The sequence below is a fragment of the Dasypus novemcinctus genome, chromosome 5, assembly GCF_030445035.2.
Source record: "Dasypus novemcinctus isolate mDasNov1 chromosome 5, mDasNov1.1.hap2, whole genome shotgun sequence".
In the NCBI taxonomy this organism is placed as follows: domain Eukaryota; kingdom Metazoa; phylum Chordata; class Mammalia; order Cingulata; family Dasypodidae; genus Dasypus; species Dasypus novemcinctus.
Window position 1 is genome coordinate 120,453,184 of NC_080677.1, and position 16,305 is coordinate 120,469,488.

The window sequence follows — 16,305 nt, forward strand, 5'->3', positions numbered from 1 at the left end:
ACACAGCTATACCCATTTGTTTATTTAAGTATTGTCTATGGCTGTTGTTGCACTACAATGGCAGAGTTAGGAGTTACGTAATTGAAATAGAAACCATATGGCCACACACCTAAAATATTTACTATGTGGTCCTTTTAAGAAAACGTTTCCTAACTCCTAGTTTATATGATGGGAAATTTCCCCTTTTACTGAAACGAGTAAACAATTTTTGATGACTTATTATACACTTAGTTCTAAATCAGGTGCCAAGGGAACTATATTAGGAATGCTTTCTGCCATCCAAGAGTTAAAACCTAACAGGAGAAGCAACACTGATGTATACAACAAATCTAAAACAGCATATACTTAAGTCAAGAATGAACATCCAGAAAGTGGCTAAAATAATTAGGGAGGTGAGATTACAATATACAATGATGAAAAGAGAGAAGATAAAATACATTTTAAAGGAAGAATTGTGAAGTTTAATGACAAATTTTACACATAAAGAAGAAAATGCCTAAATTCAAGATCTGTATTGAGATGGAATACAATGATATACTCAAAGACAGTAATGAGGGTAAAAGGTAATCATATATGTTAAGTACATTAAATAATGATCAATCCTTAAAAAGCTTATTTTACTCAAAGTTGCACTTTAGGGCATTTAGGTAAAGATTTCAAATAGATCTAAACATGAAGTCAATGGAAATCTATATAGCATACTGTTTTTTTTTTTAATTCATCAAATGGTGACTGAATTGCCTATTATCATGAGGACAAGTCTTTTCATTTACTCTGCATAATTACAGAGATGATGTCATAAGGAAAAAAATCAAGATAATAGAATTTGGCATCAAAGAATTATTAAATGTCATCAGAGAGAAGGATGACAAGGTTTTTCTGATCTGTGATTCAAGAAAAATCTCTCACTTGTAATTGTTATAAATGAAATATTTCTAATCTATATCATAAATATAGCAGAGAAACAAAGAAATCTACTTGAGTTTTAAAAAAAACTCTAACAATGCTAGATACTTACATCGATATTGACAGGTTCTATTGTGTTTATGTGCACATTGGGAGCTGATGAGGACCGATCTCGTTGCCCAAATTGATTTCGATGATCTTCATCTGCTGGTCGGAAGGGCTGTGGAATTGGAATGGATTTTGAAGGAGATGGACTGGTGAGAATTTGGGGCCTGGAAAAATCAAGTAATTGGAAGGTAAGATTCAGACCAACTTCATAGAGATACCAATATAAAAAAAGGATAACATAAAGAGTTTTTATATTCTCAAATAAAATCTTTAAAATGAAGCATTAAAAATCCAGTAGGAATGGTTTTAAAAAGCATTGGTTGAAAAAACTAATATATACCCGTGCCTAAAACTCAGCAGAACCTTCAGGGACTATTCTCGATAAGAACACTAATTCTTATCAGGGGAATCTACAAGTGGCCAAAAATTACCTGTGGTTAATCAGTTGAAGAAGCTCTTGTCCTCTAAAGGTACACAAAAATACACTTTAAATAGAGTGAATAAACTGAGTGAATAAAATCTGCCATTTTTTCTAACCTTGTCATTTTTTGAATTGTAAAGTTATTAAAATGAAAATCTTATGGAAAGCAAAAGATCCTTTCCAAATTCAGAAAACTGTCATTATATAGGCAACAACTCTCATATTTCAAATTTTCTATTATGCCCAATTACTGATACCACAAAGAAGACTCGTTTATTCTATTAAACATTAAAACAAATACTTTAAAAACTGCTTTTTGATGAAACAAATAACAAAGTCTATAATCATCTCTTGCTGCCTCCAAAATCAAATTGACACAGAGATCATTAAAATTTTAAAAATAGAATGTAAGCCCCTATTTGGAATCTATGATCCTCAGAAAGGATGTCCCAAGGAGTAGCTGTGACACGAGTATCATTTGATACATGGAGTATGGCTGTCTCAATGAGCTTCATCAGGACCAATGAATGCTCAGTGCTAATAATCCCTCTTCACATACTGGTCATCATTCCACCCAATTTTATGTAAACACTCTAATCAGCATTTTTAATGGTTAAGACATGGTAGTAAGACAACATTACGAGAACATTTTGTAAGGGAAGAGGGTTGCAGAGGAATGGGAAGAAAATATATTAGAAAAGGGATGGATAAAAGTTTGAAGAGCAAAAGAAACCAAATAGTGAAAATAGCTTCTGAATAAAGCATGTTAAATAGAATATGAACTGTATCAGTTTATACTTTTCTTTGAAGCACATTATTAGGGGAAGAGAAACTTTGACTTTTAAGTGTTCACAGTAACTGAGTTAATCTAAAATTGGTAGACAAATAATAAACATATTATATACTTAAAACAAATTGGTATCAATCCAATGGAGAATTATAGGTAAGACTGATGAAACCAGACTTTAGGAAAACTGGCAGGTTCTACCAGTTCTTTTTATTCTTTCTGGTTATAGTGAGAAATTTTTAATTTTGTGACAGAACTGTCTTTATTTTTGCTTTAGGCAGTCAAATATATGGCCTTTGCCAAGGGATTTTGGGAGTAGGTGAAAGAATATAAAAATGGCAGTATTAGTTTAAAAAGAACATTTAGCAAAGTGCACTGACTTTTTAAAGACTAATTTAAAGTCTCAAGGCAATAGCATACTTTAAGCCGGGACATGAAAGAGAAAAAGCCTAAATTAATTGCAACTGTATAGGATAGCCTACTTAATATAATAATTGATTTGGCATAGGTAGAAGTGACAGCAAGTCATTCCTAAAACATGCTGAGCTAGGACTATGAAAGCAAGGTATAGTAGATTAACAAATCAGAAATGTATACACAAAGAATGTTAATCTAGAAGCAAGAAAATCAATACACTGGATATAATCTGAGTTTCACTATGATAGTTAAAGAAAAGAATGCATACATTAGTAAGATAGCTGCATATCACACAAAATCAGAAAGACTAAGTTTGGCAGTTGCTATCTAACACCATCTAGGGAAAGGTATGCCTTGGCCCACAAAGTCAATCTGTCTCCCTGAGGTTAAGTATTTTAATTTTGGAAAATACTTCAAGTTATTATTCCTTGATGCCTATCATTAAAACATATGAATCATGAAAACAACTTCCCTGTCCTAATTCCATGTTTAATAAAAACAATTTTCTGACTATAATTTGGTTACCCATAAATATCTTCCAAAAGCAGAATGAATGCTGGTCCATTCGTCACTAGAAGTCTGAGCTATACAACATTGTAGAAATGAATACTTAGCATTCTGATTTAGTCTTTTCTGATTTTAGTTAATGTAAATGAATATGTCCCTAACTCTCATCATTTCTGGGGATAATTTAATAAAATTGAATTTCTATACTGGGAAATCTTTACCTTGACCAAGATAATTTAAGCCCTGTGAAGTATCTTGGCAGTCAGCACACTGGCTCTCTCTCAGCCATCTCTCTACCTATCTTGCAGCAAATCTTTTTAAAACTTGAGTATCAAATTAAACACAAGAAGAAATTCACCTTCAACACCCTTTAGAAAATTACAGTTAATTTAGATATTATTTTCAATGTGGAGAAGAGTTTGAACATCTTTCTTGTCATTTGCTTAAGACCAAAGTCTACTTAATTTTAGTTTTGAATAAAATACACATGGGATAGGCAAATGGTTTCTTAATTTTAAGATAGCATTCCTTCACTGTAAGGATATATAATCACATAATGCCTCAAAAATCCAACAGGGAAAGAGTAAGCAGACCTGTAAAAGAAATGCTCCAAAGCAAAGTAATATCTACTAAACTCAGCATTATCTCTTTCTTGTTTTTTTTCCCTACTATGAAAGTTTGAATATATGACATCTTTGTCATATATTCTTTAAAGTGATTTCTCTGCTTTATCCTCCAAAACTGCTTAGGAAATACTGTTAATTTTTTCTTTTACATTTTAGGGATATCCAACCCTTCTCTGCACTGCTAACATTCCAGTTCAAATCTTCATTGCCTCTTACAGTCTTCAATACAACAGCATCCTAGGGTGACCTTCTTCACCATAGACTTTTCTCCTTCAATCTATCTGTGTATCAAGCCTAGATGACTCTTTTCTTTAAAACCATTTTCATTAGGTTAGTCCTCTGTTCAAAAACATTTCTTTCTCCCCCTACAATCTGGTATTACCACTAGTTCTCAATACGGTACTCCTCGACTTAAATTAACTTCTTTTTATAAGCCCCAAACCTTCCACCCTCATTTCCTGTATTTACGTTGCATATTAACCACCTGCTCCCTGCCAATCACCATGCTTTTATTCCCTTGGCTCATTAAGATTCTAGTAATTCTTTAAGGCCTAATCTAAATCCTACCTCCTTCAAGTTATCCTGACTACTCTCCCTTTCTCTCATATTCTCCCTCCTCGTGTAAACATGACAACATTTATGTCCTTTTGACATAGATCAATATACTCCATGATAAACTGCAGACTACAATTATATACTATTTTAAAATTATTTACCATTATTACATAAGTTAATGCTACTTTTAAACTGGAAATCATATACTTCTATATCTGATATTACCCAATAATGAGCACAAAGCAGGTATGCTAAATTATCTGTTGCTTGATTTTGTCAGGACTGACTCTGAAACATTATATACCAGTTTTAATCCTATTTATCTATACCAAATGCATGAAAATATCTGATCAGTGTGATAAAATAAAGTATTTGAAAAAAATCCTTAATTGAACAATTCAAATATTAGAAGTTTAAAATCAACCAAAAATTAAAAAGAAACTAGCTTATATAGCATGTCACTGAACAGCAGGAGTCAAATCATACCCAGTAGATTCTGAGGGAGGTACAGAAGGGGACGATTCAGATGTGAGGACAGTCTCTGCTAAGGAGGCCTCCTCCTGTGGTATTGGGTGGTGTTCAAAGAACTTGGAGACAAACAGCAAACTGTGAGGCAAAAACAAAACAAACAAAACAAACCTAACTTGTGCAAAACCCAGAAACTTCATACATTAGAATACACTATATAGTTTAATAAAAAAAATGGGATCAAATTCCATTTTCAGAAATGATTGTTAAAATTCAATTTGACTAATGGCTTATTTTTTTCCCTCCCTTTCCCTCATCCCGTCCTGCTGTTTTTGCTGTCTTTGTCCATTCACTGTGTGATCTTCTGTATCGATTTCTCTTTTTGTCTTCTTGTCTTTCTCCTCTAGGATTCACCAGGATTTGAATCTGGGGACCTCTGATGTGGAGAGAGGTTCCTTGTTACCTGAGCCACCTCAGTTCCTGGTCTCTGCTGTGCTTCACCTTGACTCTCCCCTTTGTCTCTCTTTTGTTGCGTCAACATCTTGCTGCATGACTCACTTGCGTAGGCACTGGCTCACTGCGCGGTCGCTCAGCTTGCCACGTGGGTATTTGTGCGGGCACTTGGCTCACCGCGCAGGCACTTGGCTTGCTGCATGGACATTCAGCTTGCAACACAGGCAATGGCTCACCACACAGGCATGCTTTCTCTTTTTCTTTTTTACCAGAAAGCGCCAGAGATTGAACCCAGGTCCTCCCATATAGTAGGCAGAAGCCCTACACCTGAGCCACATTTGCTTCCCTAATGGCTTATTTTTAAAAAATTATATTGTACTTAAGAAGGCTAACTCAGAATCTAAAACTCATTTTTCTATACTGTAAATTTCTGACACATTAGAGGTGAAAAATCACTCTTTATGGTTAAGGAATTAAAAGAAACAGTATCTACTATTAAGTTAGATTACATCATTATAATTTAAATTTTTAAAGTGTAAGAGTTGCATTCTATTTGCTCAAGTCATCAAGAAAAACAAGACCTTAACAATAACAGCAACAGTAATAAAGAAATTATAATAGGCTCAGTTTAATCTATGATGGAAACTCAAAGTAAAGAGAAATTTTAGAAACAGATACCCTGGGTACCAAGATTTTATACCTTACTTTTAAGTAAACAGAAAGTGGGGTGGGGAGAAGAAGGGTGAAAGATGGAGGAAAGGAGGGAGAAAATAAACACAATTTATAAAACAGCTGATAGAAGTAGTTAAAAAAATATAATGGTTAATTTAATTGTAACAACACCTCCCCCCAAAAATGTTCCAAAATTGATTTCTTTGGGGAAGGGGGTCCTTTATTAATTAAAGGAGAATATAAAATATAAAGTACATGTATAGCTGAATCAAAATCATAATTTGGGAGAATACGACTGGCTATATGACGTATTACTGTCTTTTACACTTTGTTTTTTCATTTTCTGTAACAACTATACTGGATAGAAAATTCCCCACAGACTTCTTAGTTTCATATTAAGGAAATTTCTACGTAAAATAGAAATAGAAAAGTGCTTTTTTATTACTTACTCAAGTTGATCATAATTAACACACATCAGTGGAACCTCTGTACTACAACGCTGGTGAAACTTATAACCACATGTTTGACAGCGGAAACCTTGGAAAAGCAGCTTTCGACAAAAGTCACAAAAAGCTAACGTGAAAAATGTTTTCCGTACCTGCAAGTAAAAAATCATAGAGGATTTTAAAAACTTGCAAGAATATTTTTAGAAGCAACATATTTACTCTCTGGTTTAAAATAACAAATCTTTAGTATGTTCACATCATGAATACTGCCTTATATACTAAAATGTAAATGAGTGGGTTCAAGATAATGGATGACTATATATATTTATTTCCTATCCCAAAATTCAACTGAAAAATAGAGAAGTCAAGAAGATGGGAAATGAAGAAAACCTGATAAATCATTTCGAGCTTGATAGTGTAAAATCAAACACAGAGATGATAAGTCGAAGGAGGGAACAGAACTGAAAAGAAGGATAAGGGAATAATTTAATTATTGTAATTGAGAGGTAGTAAGAGATGCTATCAGGGATTGATGGGGTAAAAAAGAAAGGTATAATTATATTATTTTAAGTTACAAAGGAATCCCAAAAGAGGAACCAAAAATAATTCACATTGTGGGGGGAGGAGGGAGTGGAAAAAGGGCTGTAATGGTACAAATGACTTAATTCCTTAAGAAATCAGTAAATAATGAATAAAATTGATAAAGTAAGAAATTGTGGCTTAACGACACTGCTGAGTAATATGAAAATAATTGTCAAAAGAGCTTAAAACAGAAACCATTAAAGTTAACAGCGGTGTCCTCAGGAAAGTAGCACTAGAGGCTAGCAAGGGTGTTGAGGTAGCTGATTATTTTTCATTATACGCCTCTCTGCAGTATTTTAAAAACCATATATATATACTACTTTGATGAAATATAAAACATTATTTAAAGAAGAGTAAAACTAGTATGTTTTATATGAAACTCAGAACTCTTCTCAGCTGGCTAACTAGGATAAGGGATGGGAAAATCACTTAAAACTCAGTCAAGAACAACTTTTAACAAATTATCAATTTGTTATATTAGAGTGTTCAGGCCACCTAAATTTATTTGTCAACATTTCTCTATGCAGAAACTTAAAAGGCAATATGTAAGAACTCCATGTCAAAAATGCAAAGGATCTATAACACGGGTCGCACAAAAAGAACTGTGCTAGGGAGACCTAATCTTGATAATTACCAAAGTCAGAAATTATTTTAAAAGTATTTGTTTTGTATATATACTAAGCAGAAAACATAAGAAGGCTAAACAAATGCCAAAATGTTAACAATAGCTATTACAGCGTGGTGAGAGTAGGGGTGACTTCTATTCCTTTATTTGTTTTTTTGCTGTATTTTCTAAATTTATCTCAGTTTTCCAAACAATTTTGACCATAAACAACAAGAAAGATATTTTATATTATGACCTACCACACACCTGTATTCATATAACACTGATGCTGAGCATATGATATACTTTAGAATTTTCTAATCTATTTCATTATATCTAAAATGGTTGTCATGGTCCATTTAATTTAATTCGAAGCCTTCAGTTTACTAAACTCTATTTACAATAAACATGTATTTAATGGAATAGTTATTTTAAATATTGTACAGAGCTATTATTAAAGCCATTTTTTGGAAAGCATTAAAAATCGTCCCAATTACTGACATTAAGTGAATAAAAAAACACTGTCTTTGGTATACTAAACTTTTGTTCTTTGCGCATCTGTAATTTTTCTTTTTAAAAATGAAATTTTGCCTTTGGTACAACTAAAATGAAGTTTTTTAAAAGAATGGTTCATCAAAAAAATGATACTCTGGCATAAAAATCATTTCAGGAGTTTTAAAAATGGCTCATTTCCATCATCTTTTTTTTCTATGTACCATATTCTGGGGTATATAAAAGGAAACGTTACTGGCTTTGTTCCTTTCCATTTGACTATGGACATACAAGAAACTTAAAAATCCTATTTAATCTCTTTTAAGTGTCTACTATTTACCAAGCCAAGCATCTTTTATACTGCTAGCAAAATAAATGCTAGCAGAATCTCAGGAAATAGAGTATAGAAAAACACAAAACATTTTCACAGATTCTCAACATTTTATAATCTTCTGATCCTCTCTGCTAATCACTCATTCTCTCGCTCATTTAATAATTCAAAACCCTCAATTTTTCTCTTCATTAATCTACTCAATTGCAATCTTTCTTCCTGTAACTGACTTAATTTTAAAACTATGTGTAACTGGCTGTTTGTATATGTAAAGAGAAAAAAAGAAAGAGGGAGGGAGGAAGGAGAGGAAAACATAAGGGTAGATATGCATTTGAGTATAAATTTAAGTATCTGTGCATTTATTTCTGTCAGTAAGGTAGGTATATTGTTTACCTTTTCTTTGGAGTCACAGCTCATACTTAAGCTGGAATTAAAACGTATCTAGACATGTATGGTAAACCAGTGGGAGACACAGACCAACCTGTACCTATTAATTTATAAGGTGTGGGGCTGTCTAAAGCAATATATTAAGCTGAGTGCTATAGAAAAGAGGAGGGGCTGGTCACATGCCATCAGTTTCAAATCTTGTTCCCCTACCCTAACTCTCCCCTTGCTAATTTCCAGGGACTCCTAAGATGTATGCAGATCCTGAAAGAACTGCTTTCATATATACTCTATGAAACCAGGAGGCTACTCAAGAAGTATATAAACTGTATAACAGATTAAAAAAGAAAGCCAAACCAACCAAAATGTCTTAGTAGAAGGATGGTTAAATACACCAAATTCCTATTCTTATGGGCTACTGTTAAATCATTACAAAAATAAAGCTAGATGTACTGACATGGACTGATGTCTATGATACATTGTTGAATTTTTTAAAAAAAGTGAAGACTATCACACAGAGCATGACTCTGCTTTGGGAGAAGAAAAGGGAGAGGAGAAGGGAAGGGAAAAAGAAAACTTTGGGTTATGGATGCAAGCACACATGCATGTGTGCACACAGAAGAAACTATGGAAGACTACACATATTAATAGGCATTTACCTTGAGGAGGGTATTTTCATCTTTTTACTTTTTACTTTATATACTTTTATACCATTCAAAATTTTTTTTCTTTTAATACGCATGTATGCCATTTTTTAATTTAAAAAAAAGTATGATGGTTAAAATAAAACTCCATAGTTTAAATACAAGCAATAAAGAACAGAACTCATTTTCAACTTAGGCAAAATGTCAACCCCAAAATTATTATCTATATCTCATATTCCCTAAGTAAAAATTGATTCATGAGAACGTGAACATTTCTGACATTTAAAAAAAATGTAAAGGTACGTACAAAGTTGTGTGTGGTAAGTGGAACATTTTCCAACACTTCTACATGTAATTCCTCTCCGGTAAGCCAGGATATATCTGTATCCCAGCCAATTGGTTTCTTCTCTCTGAAAAGTGTAGACACAAGTCTTTCTTGTTTATCATACCTAAAATTCACCAAATACCTCATGCTGAAGATTTGAAAACTGGTTATTGAGGGGCTAGTAATAGTGAGGGAGGTTTGGTTCCCTGGTCTTCCATCGTTAGAAATTTAAATGGCAATAAATTAATTTTTAAGTTTACCCCAAATAATTGTATCACTCTTGGACAAACAGCAGGGTTAAGAGATGTACTCTTTTCTTCAAGTCAGCTCCAGAAAAGACCTATAACAGCAGAAAATGGATTGTTCCCGGGGTCCAAAAAATAAAAAAAAAACTAAAAAAAAACCCCCTCAAGTACGGACTTATCTATCCATTCAAAGAAAAAGAGTACTCAAGGGACAACATGCCCCAAAGATTTTTTTTTTCTTACAGGATTCAAAATTTGGGGGTCTTGGCACAATGCTAGACACATTCTGGGAGAAAAACATTCTATAAAAACGTTAATATTCGTAAGCCTTTTATGAAACTTTAAGTTTGTATTAAAAATGAGGGAGGGGGAAAGAGTTCATTTCTAACTAAGTCTAATTCTAAATAGTTCAAAAATCATAAGAACATCAAACTCCATATGAAGTCATTCGATCAGAGTAACAGATGCTGTAGTCAAACTATGCAAAGGGCCTACAAGATTTCTTTATGCTAACAAAATATATTTAATAATTTTTTTCTAAAGTTGACTTTCAATTTCCTAAGTTTGGGTAAAGACCCTACAGAAAACCTCCAAGTTTAATGTCTGATTTTTCTTTCCTTTTTTGAAATATAAAATTTCACATCACATACAAACCATACCCATCTTGAATTCTGTAAACAGCACAGCACTCTGGGATTAGACCTCTCATCATCAGTGCTTTCTTTAGACTGTCCCGGACTGTAACTCCACACCTTGCAGGTACCTACAAATCATCATCAATATATGATATGTAAAGGGAATAAACTAGGATTTTTTTCATTAAAAAAACCTCAATAATGTACATTTCTAATACCTCTAAACTGTCACATTAATTATAATGTCATATACAACATCATTTCCAGTGCTAACTTAACATTAAAGGGAAACTATGACCCAAGTTTCTATTATTATTTGCCCACATGAATCAAAGCAAATTTAACTTTTTAAAGAATTTATTTACTCCCTTATTAAAATAATAAACATTTTAAACATATTAAAATTAAAAATTATAGGTGTCAATGTCTAAAGCAAAATCAATTTTGATCCAACATTGTTCAAAGATGAAAAATATGTGTAATCTTTCAATCACACTGATGGCCCTAAAGAGACCTACTGAGGGAAGTGGATTTGGCTCAACTGACAGAGCATCTGCCCACCATATGGTAGGTCCAGGGTTCAAACGCAGGGCCTCCTGACCCGTATGATGAGCTAACCCATGTGCAGTGCTGACGCGCTCAAGGAACTGTGCCATGCAGGGGTGTCCCCAGTGTAGGGAAGCCCCATGCACAAGGAGTGTGCCCTGTGTAAGAAGAGCTGGCCTGCATGAAAAAAGTGCAGCCTGCCCAGGGGTGGTACTGCACACGTGGAGAGCTGACGCAGCAAGCTGATGCAACAAAAAGAGACACAGATTCCCAGTGCTGCTGACAAGAATGCAAGCAGACAGAAGAACACACAGCAAATGGACACAGAGAGCAGACAATGGTTGGGGGGGGGGAGGGAAGGGGAGAGAAATTAATAAAAATAAATAAATCTTCAAAAAGAAAAAAAAAACAGACCTACTAACCCATAACATGATAGGACGGAAGAGGTTGTGGCTCAACTGACAGGGCATCTGTCTACCATATGGAGGGTCCAGGGTTCAAACCCAGGGCCTGCTGACCCGTGTGGTGAGCTGGCCCACGTGCAGTGCTGCTGCCGCTCACAAGGAGTGCTCTGCCATGCAGGGGTGCCCCTGCGTAGGGAATCCCCATGCGCAAGGAGTGCACCCTGCGGGGAGAGCTGTCCCATGTGAAAAAAGCGCAGCCTGCCCAGGAGTAGTGCTGCACGCATGGAGAGCTGACGCAGCAAGATGATGCAACAAAAAAGAGACGCAGTTTTCCAGTGCCACCTGATAATACAAGCGGTCCAGTGCCACCTGATAATACAAGCGGTCGCAGAAGAACACACAGTGAACGAATACAGAGAACAGATAATGGGGGGAAAGGGGAGAGAAATAAATAAAAACTAAAATCTTAAAAAAAAATGACAGGAACATTTGTCTTAGTGTGTATTATTGATATTTGTTGTTATTTGCCTATCACCCCTATTTCCTTCAGGAACCTGTTATTCCCTAAAACCCATGTGGTACTAGAAAGACTATCAATTGAGGGTCGCTACTTCTTTGCTTATGGATGACTTAAAATGGCTAATCACTTTCTAATATCACTGGCCATAGTAAATGGTCCAGGGCTGGATATATGACCCAAATAATATCAATGTTCTTCCCTAAACTAACACATGTACATTGGTTGAGAGAAGTTCCAGTTTCCACTGTAGCTGCTATGCCAAGAGGACATAAATATGGAGCCCTCAGTGGCTATCTTCCCAATTACAGTGAAATAATCTGGTTATAGAATGAAGCTAACTAACATAGGCAGAAGTAGAGATAAGACATTGGGAGTGGGGAGGGAAAGGAACAACAGAAAGAGAGACAAAAAGAATCTGTATATTGGAAGTTATTCCTATCCCTGGCCTTCCTTCCTTTCCTTTTTTTCCAAGGTGAATTAAATAATTTGTAACTAAGAGAGTACTAATACACAGTGCGGACTAAAGTGAGTGCACAGGGTGTGCACAGTTTACCTGGGGGAGAGGGGTTAGGTAAAAGACAGAAGAAGGGACTGTGGTAATTAATAACAATAAAATGAAATACTCTATTCTATTAAATCACTAAAGTACTTAGCGGACCAAAAGTTTCCAAAGAAATAGGGAATCTTTAGGCTAGAGGAAAAAAAAATGTAGTAAAGATGAATGTAAGACAGCTGAATTTCAATAGTATATTGAAAAGAGAATAATCCAGAAAGTCAAATTAGGACCTCTGATTATAAATAACAGGTGGTAGTAGAGTTTAGCTCAACGGAATCACTGAAACTATCTAAACACAAGGGAAAAGTTTGTCATGAAGGAGTAGGCTCACTGTTGGAAGTATTTAAAAAAAAAGACTAGATTGGTACCTAATAAACTGAAGGGATAGCTTACTACTTTCCCTCTGCCATTCATATTCTGTCCAGACTATTTTGCAAAACTCCCTGATGTTGACCCTATCTTTAGTTTTAAACCCTATCCAGTCTATCCTTTCCTATCCTATCCCATCCCATCCCATCCTGTGTTATCACAGAAATCTTTCTTCAGAAGGTATTCTTAATTTAGAATTAACTCAGTCCTCCTACATTCTACTTCTGTATATTGAATTTTCATGCTCTTTATGCCTTCATGTTAGTCTCTGTGAAAGAGATGCCAGACCAATGGAACAGACTAGAAAGACCAAAATGGACCCCAACACATAAAGGAAATCAGGATAAGATAAAGGCAGTATCTGAAATAGGGTGACAGTGAACTTTTTAATAATTGCTATCTGGACAACTGAATAACAATTTAGAAAAAGAGGTTCATCCATACCTCATACTGTAAACTAGGATAAACTCCAAATGGATCAAAGATTTAAATATTGGAAGAAGAAAGAAAGGAAAAAATCATAAAAGAACTGGAAAAAAACCTAGGAAAACGTCTTTAAAATCTTCAAGTGAAGAAAGCCTTTATAACTATGATAAAAAATCAGGAAGTAGATGTGGCTCAACCAGTTGAGAGCCTGTTTCCCACATGGGTTTGGTCCCCGATACATCCTGAAAACAAAAAAACAACAAGCAAATGAAAAAACCAACTCAGGGAAGCTGATATGACTCAATGGTTGAGTGCTGGCTTCCCACATATGAGGTCTGGGGTTCAATTCCTGGCCCCAGTACCTCAAAAAAAAAAAAAAAAAAAAAAAAGTAAAAAATAGAAAAAAATAAAAACCAGGAAGCCATAAAAGAAAAACCAATATTAGACTCAACTACATGAAAATTTAAAAAACAACTTTTGTATGGCAAAACAAACACAATATAAGCAAAATCAAAAGGCAAATGCAAACTTGGAAAAAATCATTTGTAACTCATAAAAGACATATAATCTCCCTGAAAAATAAAGATCAAGACCAACAACCAGGGAGGCAAACTTGGCCCAATGGATGGGGCGTCCACCTACCACATGGAAGGTCCGCGGTTCGAACCCGGGGCCTCCTTGGCCCGTGTGGAGCTGGCCCATGTGCAGCGCTAATGCACGCAAAGAGTGCTCTGCCACGCAGGGGTGTCCCCCACGTGGGGGAGCCCCCATGTGCAAGGAGTGTGCCCTGTAAGGAAAGCCACCCAGCATGAAGGAGAGTGCAGCCTGCCCAGGAATGGTGCCGCACACATAGAGAGCTGACACAAGATGATGCAACAAAAAGAAACAGAGATTCCCGATACAGCTGGTAAGGATAGAAGTGGTCACAGAAGAACACATAGCAAATGGACACAGAGAGCAGACAACTGGGCGGGGGGGGGCCGGGCGGGGAAGGGGAGAGAAAGAAATAAAAAATAAATCTTTAAAAATATATATATTAAAAAAAAAAAGGACCAACAACCAAATAGAAAAATGGCAAAGGACATGAAAGACAAGATATTTTTCATCTATCAGAATGGCAAAAATAAAGAATTTTGGCAACATACTCTGTTGATAAGGCTATGGGTAAACAAGCATCTCATACAACGCTGGAAGCAGTGTAAAACTAAGTGAGCCCTATGAAGAAAATTTTGACAATATCTTAATTAAAAAATGTAAATTTCCCTTTGATCTGGACAAGTCCAGTTCTGGAAATTTATCTCACAGATATACCTCTAACATGAAAGAATGACATGTGCAACATTATTCATCAAAGTACTTACTACATAGCAAAAGTCTGGAAACAACCTGAGTGCCCATATGTAGAGCACTGATTAAATAAACTATAGTACATTTACACAATGGAATTGTAGCTATAAAAAAGAATACGTAGGGAAGCAGATGTGGCTCAAGCGACTGGGCTCCCATCTACCATATGGGAGTCCAGGGTTTGCTTCTTGGGGCCTCTTGGAAAAGGCAAGCTGGCCCACACAGAGGGCTGGCTTACATGGAGAGCTGGCACAGCAAGATGACGCAACAAAGAGAGACATAGAGGAGAGACAATAAGAGACAAAGCAGACCAGGTCACTGAGGTGGTGCAAGAGACTGAGCACCTCTCTCCCACCCCAGAATAATGTCCCAGGATCAGTTCCCAGTGCAGCCTAAGGAGAAGACAAGGAGACACAGAAGAACGCATAGGAACGCACACAAGAGCAGACAATGAGGGGGTTGGGAATAAATAAATTACTTAATAAATAAATCTTAAAAAAAAAAAGAGTAAATTCTCCAGGTATGGAAATGGAAATGTTTCCAGGATGGTCTACATAAGCAATAAAAGTGAAATACAGAATGATATATATGGCATGATGCATTTTGTACCTGAAGAGGAGTAGGGAAATAAGAGATATATTTGTATTTGCTTTTAGCTACATAAGGAAATACTGGAATTACAAAAAAAAAAAAAAATCCTAATAAAAATAGTTACCTAAAAGTGGCAAGGCAAAATGGATGGTTGGCTATGTACTAGGGGTCAGAACAAGATTTCTCAATGTAAATACGACATGAAAGTATTACCTATTCAAAAAGAAAGGGGAAAAATGGTTGATTTTTTTTAAGGCAGGTAAGATAAAAAGGATATTTGCAAAAGAAACTGGTTTATAACTCTCCTCCAAACCCCAAAATTAAGTATTTGTGACAAGGCTGTCAAAGCAGCAACAGTTTTTAAAAACCAAGTTAAAAAAAACAAGCAATCTACGTTTGAAAAAAGAAAATAGCTAGGGTAAATGGAATCATCTTTGCTAAGGAAAAAGTTAGAATGTTGGACCAAAACAAAATGTATTAGTCTAAAATTTCACATATCAGTTTTTAAAGTAAATTAAAAATAATCTTTATCTATGGGTTCTTGATGGCTTCTTATTCTGTTTTTGTGTTTGGATAAAATTTCCATAATAAAGTCTTTTGGTATGACAGTACAACTTTTTAAATGTAATTTATAGCACTGAATACTTGAATATGGTTAAAGTGGGAAATTTTATGTTGTATGTTACCACCACAACAAAGAAGTTTTAAAAAAAACTTTAATAAGTCTTTCTAAAATGTATATAAATATAAATAAAACAATAAAAGCAAATTCTTTCTCAGAAAAAAATATACAAGTGGTCAATAAGAAAATGAAAAAACATGGTCAGGGAAATGCAAACTGAAACCACAATGACATACCACTTCACATCCATGAGGATGGCTATAGTCAAAAAGACATTAAGAAGTGTTGGTGGGGATGTGGAGAAGTTGGACCCCTC

The 16,305-nt window shown here is 35.1% G+C and overlaps 1 protein-coding gene across 1 annotated transcript in view; it reads right to left on the minus strand.

Annotated features, from left to right (window-relative positions):
• BRAF (B-Raf proto-oncogene, serine/threonine kinase) overlaps nt 1-16,305 on the minus strand; it is a 169,387-nt gene that overhangs the window by 57,370 nt on the left and 95,712 nt on the right. The window contains exons 4-8 of the mRNA XM_012522922.4: nt 10,633-10,736; nt 9,711-9,813; nt 6,370-6,518; nt 4,814-4,933; nt 1,019-1,178 (exon numbers count right to left, since the gene is read on the minus strand). Of these exons, the coding sequence (XP_012378376.2) occupies nt 1,019-1,178; nt 4,814-4,933; nt 6,370-6,518; nt 9,711-9,813; nt 10,633-10,736 (636 nt within the window). The remainder of the gene's footprint in view (nt 1-1,018; nt 1,179-4,813; nt 4,934-6,369; nt 6,519-9,710; nt 9,814-10,632; nt 10,737-16,305) is intronic.